Here is a 14,953-nt window from a genome sequence, read left to right as displayed (position 1 = left end):
ATAAATGTTCACTTAATTTTTTTTTGCCCTTCCTTTAAAGATGAGGTGGCTTTGGCCATGCTCAAACCTCTCCTGTTTGCTTTCCGCGGGTACTTGCATAATCGAATTATATTGGTACAAGCGTTTGTACAAACCAGATTTCAAAATCTGATGTTCAAATGCTTGTAAGGATTGATTTTGAGCCCTTGGTTCAACCCTACCATGCCTGATGAATCCCCAGAAAGCTGCTCTGCTCTCGGAAATGGGTTTAAATCAGTCTGTAGGGCAGTAAAACCACACAAAAATCAAACTCACTTGAGTGGACAGGGTTTTCCTACCTTGCATGTGTGTCCAGACCAGCTTCACCCACAGTTGTGTTGGTCTGTTAAACACTACAGAAACACCTGGAGTTGTCAGTAGAGATAAAATAACAACTGTGATGAAAGATCAGTTGCTTTTTGTCAATGTTCAGATAAAGAAAACTCAGTTTTTGGAAACTCCTTGGGTCCAACAGGTTTTGATGCTCATGTCTCCCCTATGGGCATTTGTGAAGGGGTAGGAGTGTCCAGGGCCCGGGACTCAAAGGAAGGGGCAAAGGGCAGATGCACAGAAAGCTGTAACTGACCCCAGCGGGGTCCACTGCTGGGGGCAAGGGGACATTTCCACAGGCCACCTCTCTCCTGCAGCCTGCTGCCACCAATTTCTGGACTCCAGCTGTGCTCTGACCTTGCTGCCAGCAGTCCCGAAGCACAGAATGGGAGCAAGTGCTGCCACAAGAATTAATGAATCCTTTTTGACACACTGGCAGGGCTTTGTGGGAGAAGGGCTGTGTCCCTGAATGGCTGAGGGGTGACACTCCTACCCCCTTGGTCCATCTGCTGCATCACAAGCAGGGGGCCAGTGGCAGTGCTATTGGGAAGAGGAATGGACCAAATATCCCCTGTGCCCCTTTCCCTTCTCACCATGCACTGTGGCTTAATTGGAAGAGTGACTTCAAGATGTCCAGGATTCTTCTGTATGCTCAAGTCAGCCAAGGACAACCATGAGTATCCCACCGGGACCAATCCCTGCCATATGCTAGGGATTATCTCAGAGGAATAGACAAAGGATAGACACACAAGGTAGCTGGTGTAGAAGGGACATATCTGACAGGGTTATGTCTAATGCAGCACATAAAGGGGTAATTTAACCAGCAGCACCACCAAAATATTTTAGTAACCTAAGCAAAAATTAGGTTTTCTAGACTGGAGTCCAGCTGAAACCATGAATTTTCAGAGCAAGCCCACAGCACTGGTGTAGCAGTCAATTCATTCCTCTACAGCTACAGTGAGTGAAGACAATTCCTGAGCCACCCTGACCTTCTCACAGCCCTCTTGTCCTCAAGTCCTCCCTTTTTCCAACTGCCAGAAGCCTGGACAGGTGAAGCACATTTGTCCCGACTCAGCAGACACCATCTTTGCTTCCCTCACTTTTGTGCAGTCAGATGTTTTGTACCTAATTTTTGTTTTAACTTAAAAAGGGGTGTGTGTGCCTTCTACAGCAGGAGTTTGTAGAAAGGTCCATTCTGTTTCATACATGCTGAGATGGTCTATGAAAAAATTTAACATGGACACGTTAAATAGACACATCAGAACCTTGGCTTTATGGCCTAATATTTAAAGAAGTTAATAGAAATTACACAAAGCCCACCCATTATTTTTGAAGGTTCTTGTCACTTTTTCCCTTGTGGTATATCAAACAGTGGAATTTTTTGTGTAAGAGAACTGGAACCCAGTTCAACTTAGCTACATTCATGACCGTGCAACTCTCATCTTAAACCTAGAGATGTGTTTGTCTCACAGGCTTTCTGAGGAATTCTGAAGTCTGAGTTTGCATGTAAAGACTTTCTTAAGAAAAACTTCCCTTAAAAGCCCTTACTTTCTCAAATGAGGTCATGTTCTAGCAGACTTTAGTGCTCTTCCATTTTGCCTTAAACTAACCTCGAGGCAAACAGAAGACTTGCCAACATGAGTTCTTTTTCTATTAAAACATGCTCTTTCAGTATGACTATACTCACTGCAGCAGCCCAGGATACAATTCTCATGAGCAGTTTTGCTTTTGCAGCAAATTTCACACGAACTAGAAAAAAAAACCAACCCCCAAACCAATCAGGGTCTCTATATAATTCATCTGAAAGGATGACTGGAGGTCTGCTGCTTCTACTTACCTTTGTACTAGGCATCTGTTCAAAAACACAATTCCAGGAACGCAGGAACTAATGAAGACTCCTTTCCTATGGATTTATACCTGTGATTAATTGCCTCTGTGTCTAAGGCACAAGCTCTAATTGAAGCTGGTCTCATGCCTGGAAATTCATCTCTCCCTTATCTGGATTACTGGGTACAGACTGCAGTTTTCTTCTTATCTCTCATTCACCTGCATACTTGAAAAAAAAATAATTCCAAAAATGTAGTGACTGTGAGATCTGCCAGATTTGGTTTAAATTAATTCTGAATGACTGAATGCCATACTTCCATTGAAAAGTGAGAAAGGGTAGTGCCTACTGCACTAAAGCATCATCAGTTCTTTCTGGTGGTAAACCCTCTGTGAACTACTAAATAATCCTACACTCAAGTTTAAAAAAACCAACAAAACCATGACTCAAGATATTAATTTTTAAAAATCCAACACATTATTGAGTATTTGTCAGAGTACTAAAGAAGCAATTATTCTGTCAAACAAACCACTTTACAAGAAAAAGCACTTTGTCCCTGTAGCTTTCAAAACAGATACAAAAGCAAACCACATAACTGGGCTTTAATTAAAACAAATAACCACTCACAATTTTATCTTAAACTTATGTCAGCTTGCTAAGCAAAAAAAACCCCAGTACTTTCCATACCTAGCATTTCTGCCAGTAATGATCTCAAAAACAGAGAAGTGAATTTGTTAAAAGTACTGTTTTTCTTCTGTGAGTGTTAAACTCTTGATGGTTGGGTATTTTTTGTTTGTGGGTTTTTTAATTTTATTTTATTTTAGCCATATACCTGCTGTTAGCTTTAGAAGTCTTTTAGAAGCTTGCATAACCCAAGTTACATTTTCTTGATCTCCAAAACTTGTCTGTAACTAGACCATGAAAAATACAGTTTTTTTGTTCCCTTGCTGTAAATTTTACTCCTACAGTACTTACTCGCAGCTTCCCACATGTCCCTAAGGGACTTACAAGTACAGAAGACATGTGGATGTAATTTCTTTTTAATTCTGTTTTTGCAAAAAGTCATGTAATCACCTGCATCTTCAATTATACTTCCCTAAAAAGATGGCAGTTGACATTACTGAACATTTTCTCTGCAATGGAAAGTTGCCTCTAGCTTTCCTGTGCACATGCTGGCTGTGCACCAACACTTACACCACGGTAATTCTTCAGGTCATAAAACACTCATTTTGAGGGCATCTTGATTAATCAAAGGATTGATTGGTGTTTTTTTCATAAAAAGATACCATACAAACTTCTGAAAATGTCAGATAATGAAATTTTAGTATTTTTCAGTGGCTTGAAAAAAAAAGCCAAGTCACCACAGACATCTGAAATAAATCTCCCTCCTGACAAATTGAATTATTCAGCAGGATTTCATCTCTTCTTGAAACTTTCTTAAAGAATAGTAAAATTTATCTCAACTGTCAACCTTGCAAGAGCCAACAAAAGGAGTTTAGACAATCTTTGTGAAAGCTTATAGTTGAGTGAGAGAAACTGACAAAAAGAAAAGTATTTTCCTAAGATGTACATTCAATTTCTTTGCAATTAGGTGTTTTTGTACTTTTGGTATTACTCAAGTAATTTGAATTCACACTCATTTTAGAGCTGATGAGCAATCAAAATTTGCAGTGATCAGTCATGTTGGGTTTTGGTGTTTTTGCATAAGGGACTATACATCCTAGGCGTGAGACATAACCGTACTTTCACTTTGAACAAAAGTCACTTTTAAAAGCATTTTTGTCTTATCCCAGATGTCAAAAAATAGGTGTGATATTTTTTTTTCATCCTGGCTTTGACAGTTTGTTTAGTTATGTAGGAATATGGAATAAATCACAGAACTGTAAAGCAGTCATACACTGTCAATATCCTGAGGCACAAGGCATCTGTAACAGTCTGATAATTACAACAGAAAACTGTATTGCCAGTTCACAAGAATGTTTTTTACAATTCCTACTAAAGCAGACCTGGTATACCTGGGACTTTAAAACTTCTGTTAAAACAGTTTTGAGAACAAGGCAATTCCTGGTGAGTGTGAAGATTGGCATGTGAAATCCCCAACCCACTCAAGGCTGAAACCCCTCAGTGCTGCATGAGGCAGCCTGGAAAGGTGCTTCTCATCCAAAGAAACAAGTCCCTCTTCATGGACTAGATTTGTCCTTTAGGCAAATATGGCTACGTTCCTGGAGACAGGAAATGTCTTTTGCTAGATAAACTAAGAGCTGTAGAACAGAGAGCGGATTAAAAAACCAACAAACACCAAAGAGGGAAGTGATAAGCAGCTGAGCTTTCAGGCACATGAGCTGCTAAGGCAGGCTGGATCCTTACACCACCACAGCCTTTCCTGAGTGCCCCAACTCCAGAAGCATCTTGTGTTTCTGGATGTTCTGGCAAGTGAGAGAGGGAAATAAAGCCACAGGCTGAAGGGGTCAGATATTCAAGGTTACCTGAGAAGGAAGCAGATTTGATGTTAGCTTTTCTCTTGAAAATTCTTTCTTTTTGTTCAGATCTAAAGCTGGGATATGTCATTCACACCAGCAATCTTGTTTCAGACGGTGTTGACTGCCGTGCGTGTTTCATGACTCTTTTCCCTAGAACACATAAAAAGAAAAAAAACTGCGAGCAAAATTTTACAGAAGCCTTTTCTAATTTATCAGAGGTTAAATAATTACCCATTTATTTGTAGAAATTAAGAAAATCGCCAGCAAATAACATCTCCTGCCATTTGTACTAACAGTTCACAAAGTAATTTAAAATTCATTCATCTTACAGGCACTCTGTAATTTCTGATGTCTCTCAATATCTCAGAGGAATACAAAGAGGGAAAATATACTGTATTAACACCTCTGAGTGATGTTTATTTAACTAAGACCTCTCTGGACTAGCAGAGAAATGACAGTGCAATTTAGAAAATAAGGTTTGTGGGGCTTTTTGCGTTTTTTTGTTTTTTTAACAGGATAAGTGAAGCTACCCCAAACAAGCAGCTGAATTAAGACTAAGACACCCCAATAAAGTAGGGAGAGAAGCTGATTTTCACTGACTGGTGCATGCAAAGTCAGAGCAGCTCTAGGCACACAGCAGTTCTGTACAGTGACTGGGCAAGTTGCAGCAACACAAATTCTTACACCTGCTGAGGAATTGAGCAAAGATAAAAGCACACTGTATTAAGCAGAAGTTTTAGGAAGACAATAAACCAGGATATTTGAAACAGCATTCTGTTTCAATGCTTAAAACACATACTTACCTTGTGCCTTTCCTGTTAAGCCAAGCACTAACTTGGCAGAGCTCCTTTGGTAAAGGGATGGACCTAGAGAGATGCTTCTTGCACCAACATAGATGTAGTTACAGATATGCATTTGACATATAATTTAAGAGTTATGAACAAATTATATAATTCCTACCTGTTACACAGAGACTGATGTGCACTAAGGAGGGAAAGGAAAGCGTCTTTTAAAATATCTTCATATGCAAAAGTACATTTAGTGAAAATGAAGGAACAGGAGGCAGAGAGGAACACCCACAGTTCAAACCTGTGGGGTCTGAACCACAGTTCCACAGCAGTTTTGGGGAACTTTCCCAGAGGGTCAGAAGGTATTTAGCTATTCAACTCAATGCTGATGATGTACCCTTTGTAAAACTCTGGAATGGCCTGGCTTTCTGCTCTACCCTAAGGCACCTGCTGTCCAATTCAGTGGATCTATTCACACACACAAAACCATCAAGAAAGATTTCCTGTGGATTTATAATTCTGAAGGAAGAATCTCTGATATTGCAACAACAGCTGCCAAATAAGACTGTCATGCCACTGTGAGATATGACAGTTCACATCAATATTTGTACCCTCCTGAAGCAGGCTATACTACTGCAACACCTTTCAGCAATAAGTGATGTCTCTACTGATTAGAGACACACAGCATGGGCTTGTATGTTTGGTCCAGCTGTATTATACAAACTGAGCTTGCAAATATCTCTGTTTTTTTCATAATTTAATATAGTTATTAATCAAACTTTAATTTAAGGAAGAAATGTTTAACTACTACATACAGTAACTATGGATTATCTCAAGTCTAATACAATATTTGTATTCTTAATACAAAGAATATTCTCAAATTCACTGCAAGGCTTCATGTGACTGAGGAAAGATGTAGTCATCCAACTATGAAGTTGGAAATTTTTTCACAAACCAGGTATTTCTATAGCACTTTTTGAAGTGGTAAACTCAATGGTCTCATTTTATGGAGGTGACCCAGGAATGTCCTGAATACCCCCCTGCTACCATCCTCCCCTTTTTAGGGATTTGAGAATTTGAAAAGGACAGTGCATAAAGGTAAGGTCACCTGTGGGAAGGCAAAGTCTGTAGGTGCAGGAATGTACTCCCTTCATGTTTAGTCACTTGTATAGCTCAGGTCTACAGACACCAACAGAGCTACTGGCAGACTCTTCCCTGGCACAACCAAAGCTGACACATTCCAGAAACCAATAAATCTTTCCCTCATTTTTTACCTTCATGCTAGATTAGGGCATTTACCCAGCACTACCTGGTGAAGATAAATATTTGCCATTTTTATACCAAATTTAAACAATGTATTTGATCTATCCCTTTCCCCCCCAAAAAAAATCTTATAGGAATAAACTTAATGTAAATACGCACACTCTCAATCAATCGTGAGTACTTGAAGAAAGGAACACCACCCCGTGTTGCAGTATCTTTTGTTATTAAAAAAGCCAAGAGGAAACCCTTGGTAAGAGTGGAGCATATTAATTATGACAAGACATCATGACATACCAGCTGAGATGTAAAGGCCGCTAATAACACTTTTTGTAGTAATTAGTGCAAGATAGTTATATCAAATAAACAAATATTTGATGGTTGACTTCAGTGATAAAACAATTCACTTGACATTTACATATAAATACACATAAATAAAAACCTACGTAATTTAGGTTTGTAGTTAACAAAAATATGGTCTATAATTGTATCTAGCTGGATCAAAGCTCTTCCTCTAATGATACTCTGGTATATGGGGTATGACAAGCATAACCATACAATTCTCAATTTAGTAAATTACTACTCTATAAAACAGAATCATGAAAACAGCTCTTACATTTTAATGTAAAGTATAAAATTGTGTATTTACATTTACATACACTTTACTGAACTACATTGGGTAGCTCACAGTAAAAAAACATCCCTTTTTGAAAATCTTTCAAAAAATACATCAACTGCAGATAAGATCAAAAGTTACTAAGTTAGCAGCTGACATAACATCTGTAGTAAAAATATATTTTAAGAAAATACCTGAAAAAATCTAAACACCAATAAACATTTAAAAACTATTTTTGAAGTAAAAATTGTAGCAAAAACCAGAATAAGCTAGCTAGGATAATAGGAACTATTGCATACTGCTCTTTAAGAGCCATGTAGCGACTTAGAACACAAGCAGCAGATGTGGGAGGAGTTGTGGTGTAACAAAGTTGAAATTGGAGGAAAATAGGAAACCAGTTATCAAACTTCTCTCCTTCTTTATTACCATTACACTGGGAGAAGTGTAAGAAAAGACAAGAGATTCTCACTGCCTCTCTCTCTGAGCATATCCTCCATCAAAGGCTAAAAAAAATTGGCAAAAGGAACCAAATTTTGGTTTTTGTTTTTGAGCCTTGGACAAGCTCAAAAACATTTACCATATGTACTTACAGTTCAATGGACAATAAACCGATTACACTACAAGTTGCAGGTTAACTTTAAGAGTTAACACTATTTTGCAATATGAAGTGCTTTTAAAAAATATATATCTATATGATATATAGATATTTATAAGATACACGTGCAGATTTGATAGAACAAACTGTGGAAATAGCTTTCTTGAGCCTTTTTCTCCCACTAACAGATCTTTCTCTCCTGCACAAGGAGTTTCAGGATTCAACAAGGATTTCCACAATGTGATCAAGCTCATTAAGATCAGATTTACAATTAGAGCTAGAAGTTGTAGTTGTTGGAGAAGAAAACGTTTCAAGTCCATCACAGTGTCCCATTTTTGAGTTGCTCATCATGCCTGTTAGCATAGTATCAAGATCATAGTAAGAATTGTCAACTTCTGAAAACAAATCTTCAACAGAATTAGGACTCTTATTCTCCAGTGTTTCAAATATTTGATCTAATGATTTTTGAAAGCTTCCTTTATTTTCTTGGGGGTTCTCCATTTCCCACACATTGCTCTGCAGGCTTCTCGGAGCTTGCACTGAAGAGGCTGTTGACATAGTTTCTGAACTATCTTGTGCTTGGTCACTCTCAAAGTCTTTATTGAAAGTACTATAGCCTGGAACAAGCTTTCCCTCAGCTTGTTCCCTAGATGAACGACAGAGGATATCTGTTGAAACAAGACGATCCAGGGAAGCCTGCCCTGTACTTTGTGTGTTTACCATCTGCCAAGTCCCATCTTGAGTCATTTCCTCTTGGATCTGCCGTACCGTGTTTGCTATAAGTACTGAACGACAAAGGTTTGGTTCAACCAGCATGTGGCACAGCTGAAGTTTAACCAAGGACATATCTAAAAGTGACTGCCGCTGAAGATTATAAGAAGGAATAGCCTTAATACCAGCCAGAGTTCCTTCAATATCTTCCTCGCCATCAAAACATTTTCTTTTTAATCCTCGCACAAACATTGTGTCCTGTTAAAAAAATAAAAAATACAAAAATTCTTGTACAACTCAACAGCTCAAGAGGAAGGTGGAAAAAAAAAAGACTAAAAAAATGAAACCGAAAACTTTAATCTTAAACACCAAATTATTTTAAGACAGGAACATCAGAATTGTCATACCAGGTTATAGCATGGCCAGTCTGGTACAACACGGGTCAGGAACATATGGACTGGCTCCCAAAGATGGTACTTGGGAACCAGGGGTGAGCAGGTCCACGAGTCCTGGCATCGGAGAGAGGCAGGGGCTCCCAGCTCCTGGCTCCCATTAAGCTCCATACTTGATGGAAGTCAGGAGCCACTGCTTTGTACTGAAGCAAACATCTCAACGGCTGTACTTCACCTATTGGAGAGGCAGCTTCTCCTCACTCCTCCTGAGTTTCTACTAGCATACTCAATCTCTAGTTTTGGAAATAAAAATACAACCTGGCACAAGATTTGACCCCTCCAGAACATCAACATGTCTAGCAGAGTAACATGAAAAAACCACCATGGGCAGCATACTTGAAAAGGTTAGCTTATTTTGGCTATAGGCAGAAAAAGATGAACATCTGCTCCATACAACTTGAGACATTCAACTGAGGTGCCTAACACAGCCCTTCCAGTTCCTTTGCTCAGGTGAGTAACAGAACTGTGTGATTCTAATAGAAACTGTGCAAGTCCAATAAGTAGTCATACTCTGTATGGGCTTCTGTACTTTTTTCCCAGTTGAAAGCAAGCTTTCCATATTCCCAGTTTAGGTTCACCAGCTAAAAATAAGTGGGGTGCATCCAGGCTTCTTATTTGCATCTATAAATCACTTGCTGAATTTTCCAACATATGCCTTTCAAGTACTAGGCCTTTTCTCTTCTGAATTGCTCTAATTTTGACAACAGTGCACAGTGCAAATATTGCAGCTGATATCTTGAAATACGTCTGCTTTTTTTAATTTAGTGGATGTCACTTCTTTTAGTCTTATAAAAATCGGGCTGCAAATTAAAGCTAGTACCTGTTCTTTGAATTTCTGTACCTTTGTTATGTCCCTTCCAAGTCTTCTGTCCTTAGAATACCTGTTTGCCCAACATCTGGGGACTTTCTTCAGGATAGCAATCCAAACAAAACTTATTTTTCAACCAAAAGCTGATAAATACAAAATAATATCACTGTGTCTTTCCATACAATTTTCCATTTCCCTTGGTAAGCCCCAACTTCTGCCTTGCTTTTCTGGTTGCTACAGAATGCTCCATATATTTTAAGAGCCCTCTCAGCTTTTTCAGAGTCACTAAAAATCCATCGAAGTGCAACATTGTTCCTTTCAAAATACATTACACACTTATCTTCTCTGAAAACCTGGAGATAGCACAGCAGCTAGATAAACACTTGGTCTGACTCTGTACAACACTTCTTACATTGCTGAATACATCTATGAATTAACTTTTTTTTTATTTGCCAATTCTTTGTAAAGACTCCACTAAAGGTACAAAGCTCTTTAGAAATTGTAAGGCAGAGATTATAATATAGAACATATTAACTTAGTCTTATGGTAATTTTTCATAGACTTCTTAAAAACTATCCATGGATTACCAATATATTAAAAGGTTTGGAAGTTTCTTTGAAAATTTTCTCCAGGAACCTGACATACTGTCATTAATCCCACTAAACACAACCCGAATTTCTGCTCGATTGTGCCTTCTGTGGCACATCAACAGAAAAACTGAACTTGGCAGAAAACTTGACTTGGGTGTGTAGAAGCAGAGGAAAAAAAACATTTAAGGATTCTTAAAGATAAACCTTCCACAGCTTTCATTGGAGTTTTTTTTAATACTGATGTCCAGTTAGTATTACATTGGAAATGGTTCTTTGTCCCCATGCTCCTGAGGCTACACAGAATACTAGATTACAGTTTCATTTAAGGAAAAAATGACCAACCAGTAATTGCGTTTGATGCAGTCCTTCCTCTTCTCCCATGCTACTGAACAAGAGTCCATACAGCAACACTTAGGGCATCACCTGCCAAATACGGGGAAGCAAGATGTCAGCCAAGTTCAGGAGATGCACAACAAAATCGTTTCCCGTTCAGATTATACACCTCTATAATTTGTCAGTTACTTCAGTATTTGTATCCTCTACCACACCACTGCAAACTTGAATAGTGCTATTAAGCCCAGGTTACAGCTAGAGCACAAAGGTGATTTACCCAACAATACACACAAAATCTCTGGCAGGAGAAGGAAACTGCCAGTTTAAGTCCAAGTTCTAGGCTATTACCCAACCTTTGGACCAGCCTCTCCCATATCCCTACACCTTTGCTTTTGAAAGAACAAACAAAATCATTAGTGATCATCTGAAAAATTGCACACAAAAGCATACTGAAAGCAAGCCTTCATTACTTTTAACACAAGACCATAGTTTTCACCTTCAATGTACAAAACCATGTATCTCTGCATCATCTACAGAAAAAGAGTAAGCAGGCACAAACAGAAAACTGAAACATAGAAAAAACAGAAATTTCCTTTACTAGCACAGAAACTTTATGACTAACATTTGTTTTGCAAGATTACAATAATGAAAGCAATAACAGTAATTAAATCACTCTAATTATAAAGGCTAAGTTTTAAAAACACATTTAAGGCAAAGTAAGATTTGATATACCAAATACAACTACTAAACACAGGCAACAATTCCTTTAATTCCTGAAACAAACAAAAACGCTCCATTTCAACAGGCTACAAAAAACTTGCATGATAAAATATGTAAACTATTCAGATACTTTTCTAGACATGTCTGCACAGTGCAAGACAGTTCAGTGTCTGCAACTGAAGCACATACTTAGAAAAGAAACATAAAAAGGATGCATCCATTTTTGTTTTCTATTGTGGCTAGTAACGAAAAAATTTTGAAGAGTGCTTGCTTTCAAAATTAGGGTGGAAGGAGATGACTTACACAGGACTTGAAGGGAGGGTGGAGGCAGAAAACATGTTGCTCACAGGAAGCTGCACACTTGCTAAAATATCATAACCTAAAACCCACCTTGAACACTCTAAAGCCAAAGTCTTTTTACTAGATCCATAAATATTTAGCCTGTCATGCAGCAGAAGCTGTATTTCAGTGAATTCAAAATCTCATTCTCTTTTACAGAATGAGCTCACATCAACCTTAAAGACAGAGTTATGAGGCATATGAACTGCAATTCCAGTGAGACACCACAATATCAAACCGATAAAGTATTTGCTTCCTCTCAAACACCTTGAGATGCTATAAAAGTTCAGAAGTTCTTATTCCCTGAGATTCAAAACAATCTATAAATAAAGAGCCATCTATTCAAGAGCCTGCATATGGTAACAACTTGAATTCCCTAATTGCTATTAGATGTGCTTTTAGTTTAGGGTAGTTGCCAAAGACATAAATGTTTCAGAAGTCCAATCAAACGAAATTCCACAACTACAGGTAAGATGATGCAGTCACAAGAACAATAAATTAAAATATTTCCTGGTGCTGTTTTGGCTGACAACCTAGAGGCAGAGGCTTTAGCTATCTGTCTCCCACAAGAGCAGACTGATACAGGATGGGACTGTTGATGGGAAGTCACAACTTTTTGGTAAAAAAGCTGTTATCACATCCAGTCTGTTATCTATTAACATACTAAAGAAGAAAACAGGTTTCCTATACAATATAATAATGTGTAAGACCTGCTGCATGGGATTTCAGGCTCTTTCCTAGATCAATAAACAAACCATTAGCATAAACTTCAAAGCATATGCCCATCACAACAATTACTTCCTCAGATTCTACAAACTGGCATACAAGTGTGTATCAGAACATAAGTTCTCAGTAAAAAAAAAAATATTAACCTCATAGCCATTTATCAGATGCAATCAAAACTTTGCAAATAAACAACCTTCCCCAGCCTTCCCTGCACTATCTCCAACAAGCATAATCTCAAGAGAACACCAAATTAAAACCTCATTAGTTCAAAGTATGTTTCTCTATTGATTTACATATTAACATATGAAAAAATGAATCTGCTTGTGTGTAAACCCTCTCAGTACACAACAGCAAGACTGATGGTGCTGCTTTAGAAACAAGGTGTTCAGTATTCCCTCTATAATTTCAAGCAGCATCTGTCTGTCCAAGAGGCAATATCCAGACTAGCTATATAATCTCCCTTCTTATACTGATATCTGAGTGTCAGGGGCACAAACTTAGTGTGTTAAAGTTAACTGCTGTTTGAAATAGCTGTACAAAGAATGCTGTCAAGAAGACAATATTTCTTGTAGCACAATACAGTATGCAAAAAAGGCGTTTATGTGAGCTTGGGTGGTCTGGGGTTTTTTTTGTTTGTTTGTTTTGTTTTTTGTTTGTTTTGTTTTCTCTTTTCACTAATGTAGAACAGTATTATGCAATTCCTTAAAACTTTTCCTTTGGGGATTGACAAATTTCCAGTCTGCTTTACAAATAAGGTGCTTGAAATTTGATCCAATTCTTACTAGAGCATCAACTTACACATTCCAGAATCCAGCTCAGTTCAAATTCGTGTAACAATATGCTGCCAAAAATATACTTAAGGGGAAATGTCACTTCTTAAGTTAGGATAACAGAGAAAATAGGAGATTTCAGAACTCAATCTTTAGGAGAAAGCAGACAAGGACCAGTCAGGCCAGTGCTGGAGGTCCACTGAAGCCAGGTGGCTTTTCCTTCTTGTACAGCCGTGAGAATAGTGATGATGGTTATCATAGGAAGGTATTGACCCTCAGCTCTACCACTCTAAACCCATCCCCGGTACAAAATCATCCTTTATAACAACTGTGGGAAGAAATAAAACTATATGCAACATTGACAAGATGTAAAGCCAGGTACTCTTCTTCAGGCATGCATGCATGTGGTGGTTTTGAGTTGTAAGGTGGAATGCAGACACACCAGAAAGCTGCTGGACCAACCACTGCTATTCGAACCGGAACAAAGGCACCTATAAAGCACTGTCTGGTCCACTTGCCGAAAGAAGGGGCCTGGCAGCCGCCACTCCAGGGCGAGAGGGCTTCGGGAATGGGAACCAACTCCCGCTAAAGGCAGGCTGAGGAGCAGGGCAGCCTCAGGCCCAGGGCAGGGGTGAAGAGAGAGGAGCAGAACGCTCGTGGAAAGGCAGACACCACAGCGGCGGGGGAAGGCGTGACCGGCGGGCGCGGCCAGGGCGGGGAGCGAACCCGGCGTAGGCAGGCTGGGGAGGGAGGGAGCCCGGCGGGGGCAGAGGCGGCGGTGAGACGCGATGCGTGAACCTAGGGAGCCGGGGGAGGTCCCCAAGCACGGCACGCCGGCGGTGGGTGCTGCAGCGCTGGATGGGAGCTTGGGGGCGGAGAAGCGGGCGATGAGAGAGTACGCGGCTACGGAAAGACCGAGCGGAGGAGCTGGGCGCCCGGCGCCGACGGGGAAATGGTCCTCCTGAACCCGCCAACCCTGGCCCCCAGCACCGCGAACGGCCCCAGGCGGCGGTTGCTCCTTGTCCCGCGCTCCCGGCAAACGGCCCGCCGCCATTTTGAATCTGCTCCCTCCTCCGCGGGCTCTGCCGGCACCGGCTGCCCGCCCGCCTCGGCACCACGCGGAGCCCCAGGGGAAGGCGGGCGAGCCCGGAGCCTCACGCCGCGCCGCGCCCGACCAAGCCCAGCCCAACCCGGTCCGGCTTACTCACCTCCTCCCCGCTACTGCCGTCGCCGCCTGCCAGCGGAGGAGCCCCCACTCTCGCCCCACCGACCGCTCCGCGCTTGAGGGAGGGGGCGGAACTAACCGTACAGAAGGGCCCCGCCTTCCCCCGCCCGCCATCTTATTGTCAAGGCCCACAAAGGAACTCGCTTCCTCCCCACGCCCCCGCCTCCCCGCCCCGTCCCTCCTGCTGCGCAGCTGCGGCCGCTATTGGCTGTCGCCAGACCGCACAGGCGCCGCTCGCCGCTGTGATTGGCGACGCGGTTGCCATGGCGCCCGGGTTCTCCCGCCCCCAGGCACCGCCCCCGGGAGGCTGCGGGGTTGCCATGGCGCCCGAGCCCTTCCCCTTAGCCCTGAGAGGCTGCCGAGATGC

At 40.8% G+C, this 14,953-nt stretch overlaps 1 protein-coding gene across 1 annotated transcript; it reads right to left on the bottom strand.

Annotated features, from left to right (window-relative positions):
• Window positions 1-6,910: 6,910 nt before the first annotated feature.
• On the bottom strand, window positions 6,911-14,717 carry CDCA4 (cell division cycle associated 4). The gene is made up of 3 exons (XM_071745384.1): window positions 14,570-14,717; window positions 10,816-10,896; window positions 6,911-8,881 (listed from the first exon to the last, which is right to left on the bottom strand). Exons 2-3 carry the CDS (start codon window positions 10,852-10,854, stop codon window positions 8,126-8,128), a joined length of 795 nt encoding a protein of 264 aa, XP_071601485.1. The 5' UTR covers window positions 10,855-10,896; window positions 14,570-14,717; the 3' UTR covers window positions 6,911-8,125.
• Window positions 14,718-14,953: the final 236 nt, after the last annotated feature.

Source organism: Heliangelus exortis, chromosome 5 (genome assembly GCF_036169615.1).
Source record: "Heliangelus exortis chromosome 5, bHelExo1.hap1, whole genome shotgun sequence".
Lineage (NCBI taxonomy): Eukaryota > Metazoa > Chordata > Aves > Apodiformes > Trochilidae > Heliangelus > Heliangelus exortis.
Note: the sequence above shows the minus strand (reverse complement) of the source record. Positions and strands in the feature narration are given on the sequence as shown.

What these genes read in the sequence shown, in the direction of transcription:
- CDCA4 (XM_071745384.1), bottom strand. Translation starts at nt 10,854, where the DNA reads ATGGGAGAAGAGGAAGGACTGCATCAAACGCAATTACTG. An exon ending in TGCATCAAACGCAATTACTG is followed by an intron (nt 8,882 to 10,815) that starts GTTGGTCATTTT and finishes TTTTTTTAACAG; the next exon opens with GACACAATGTTTGTGCGAGG.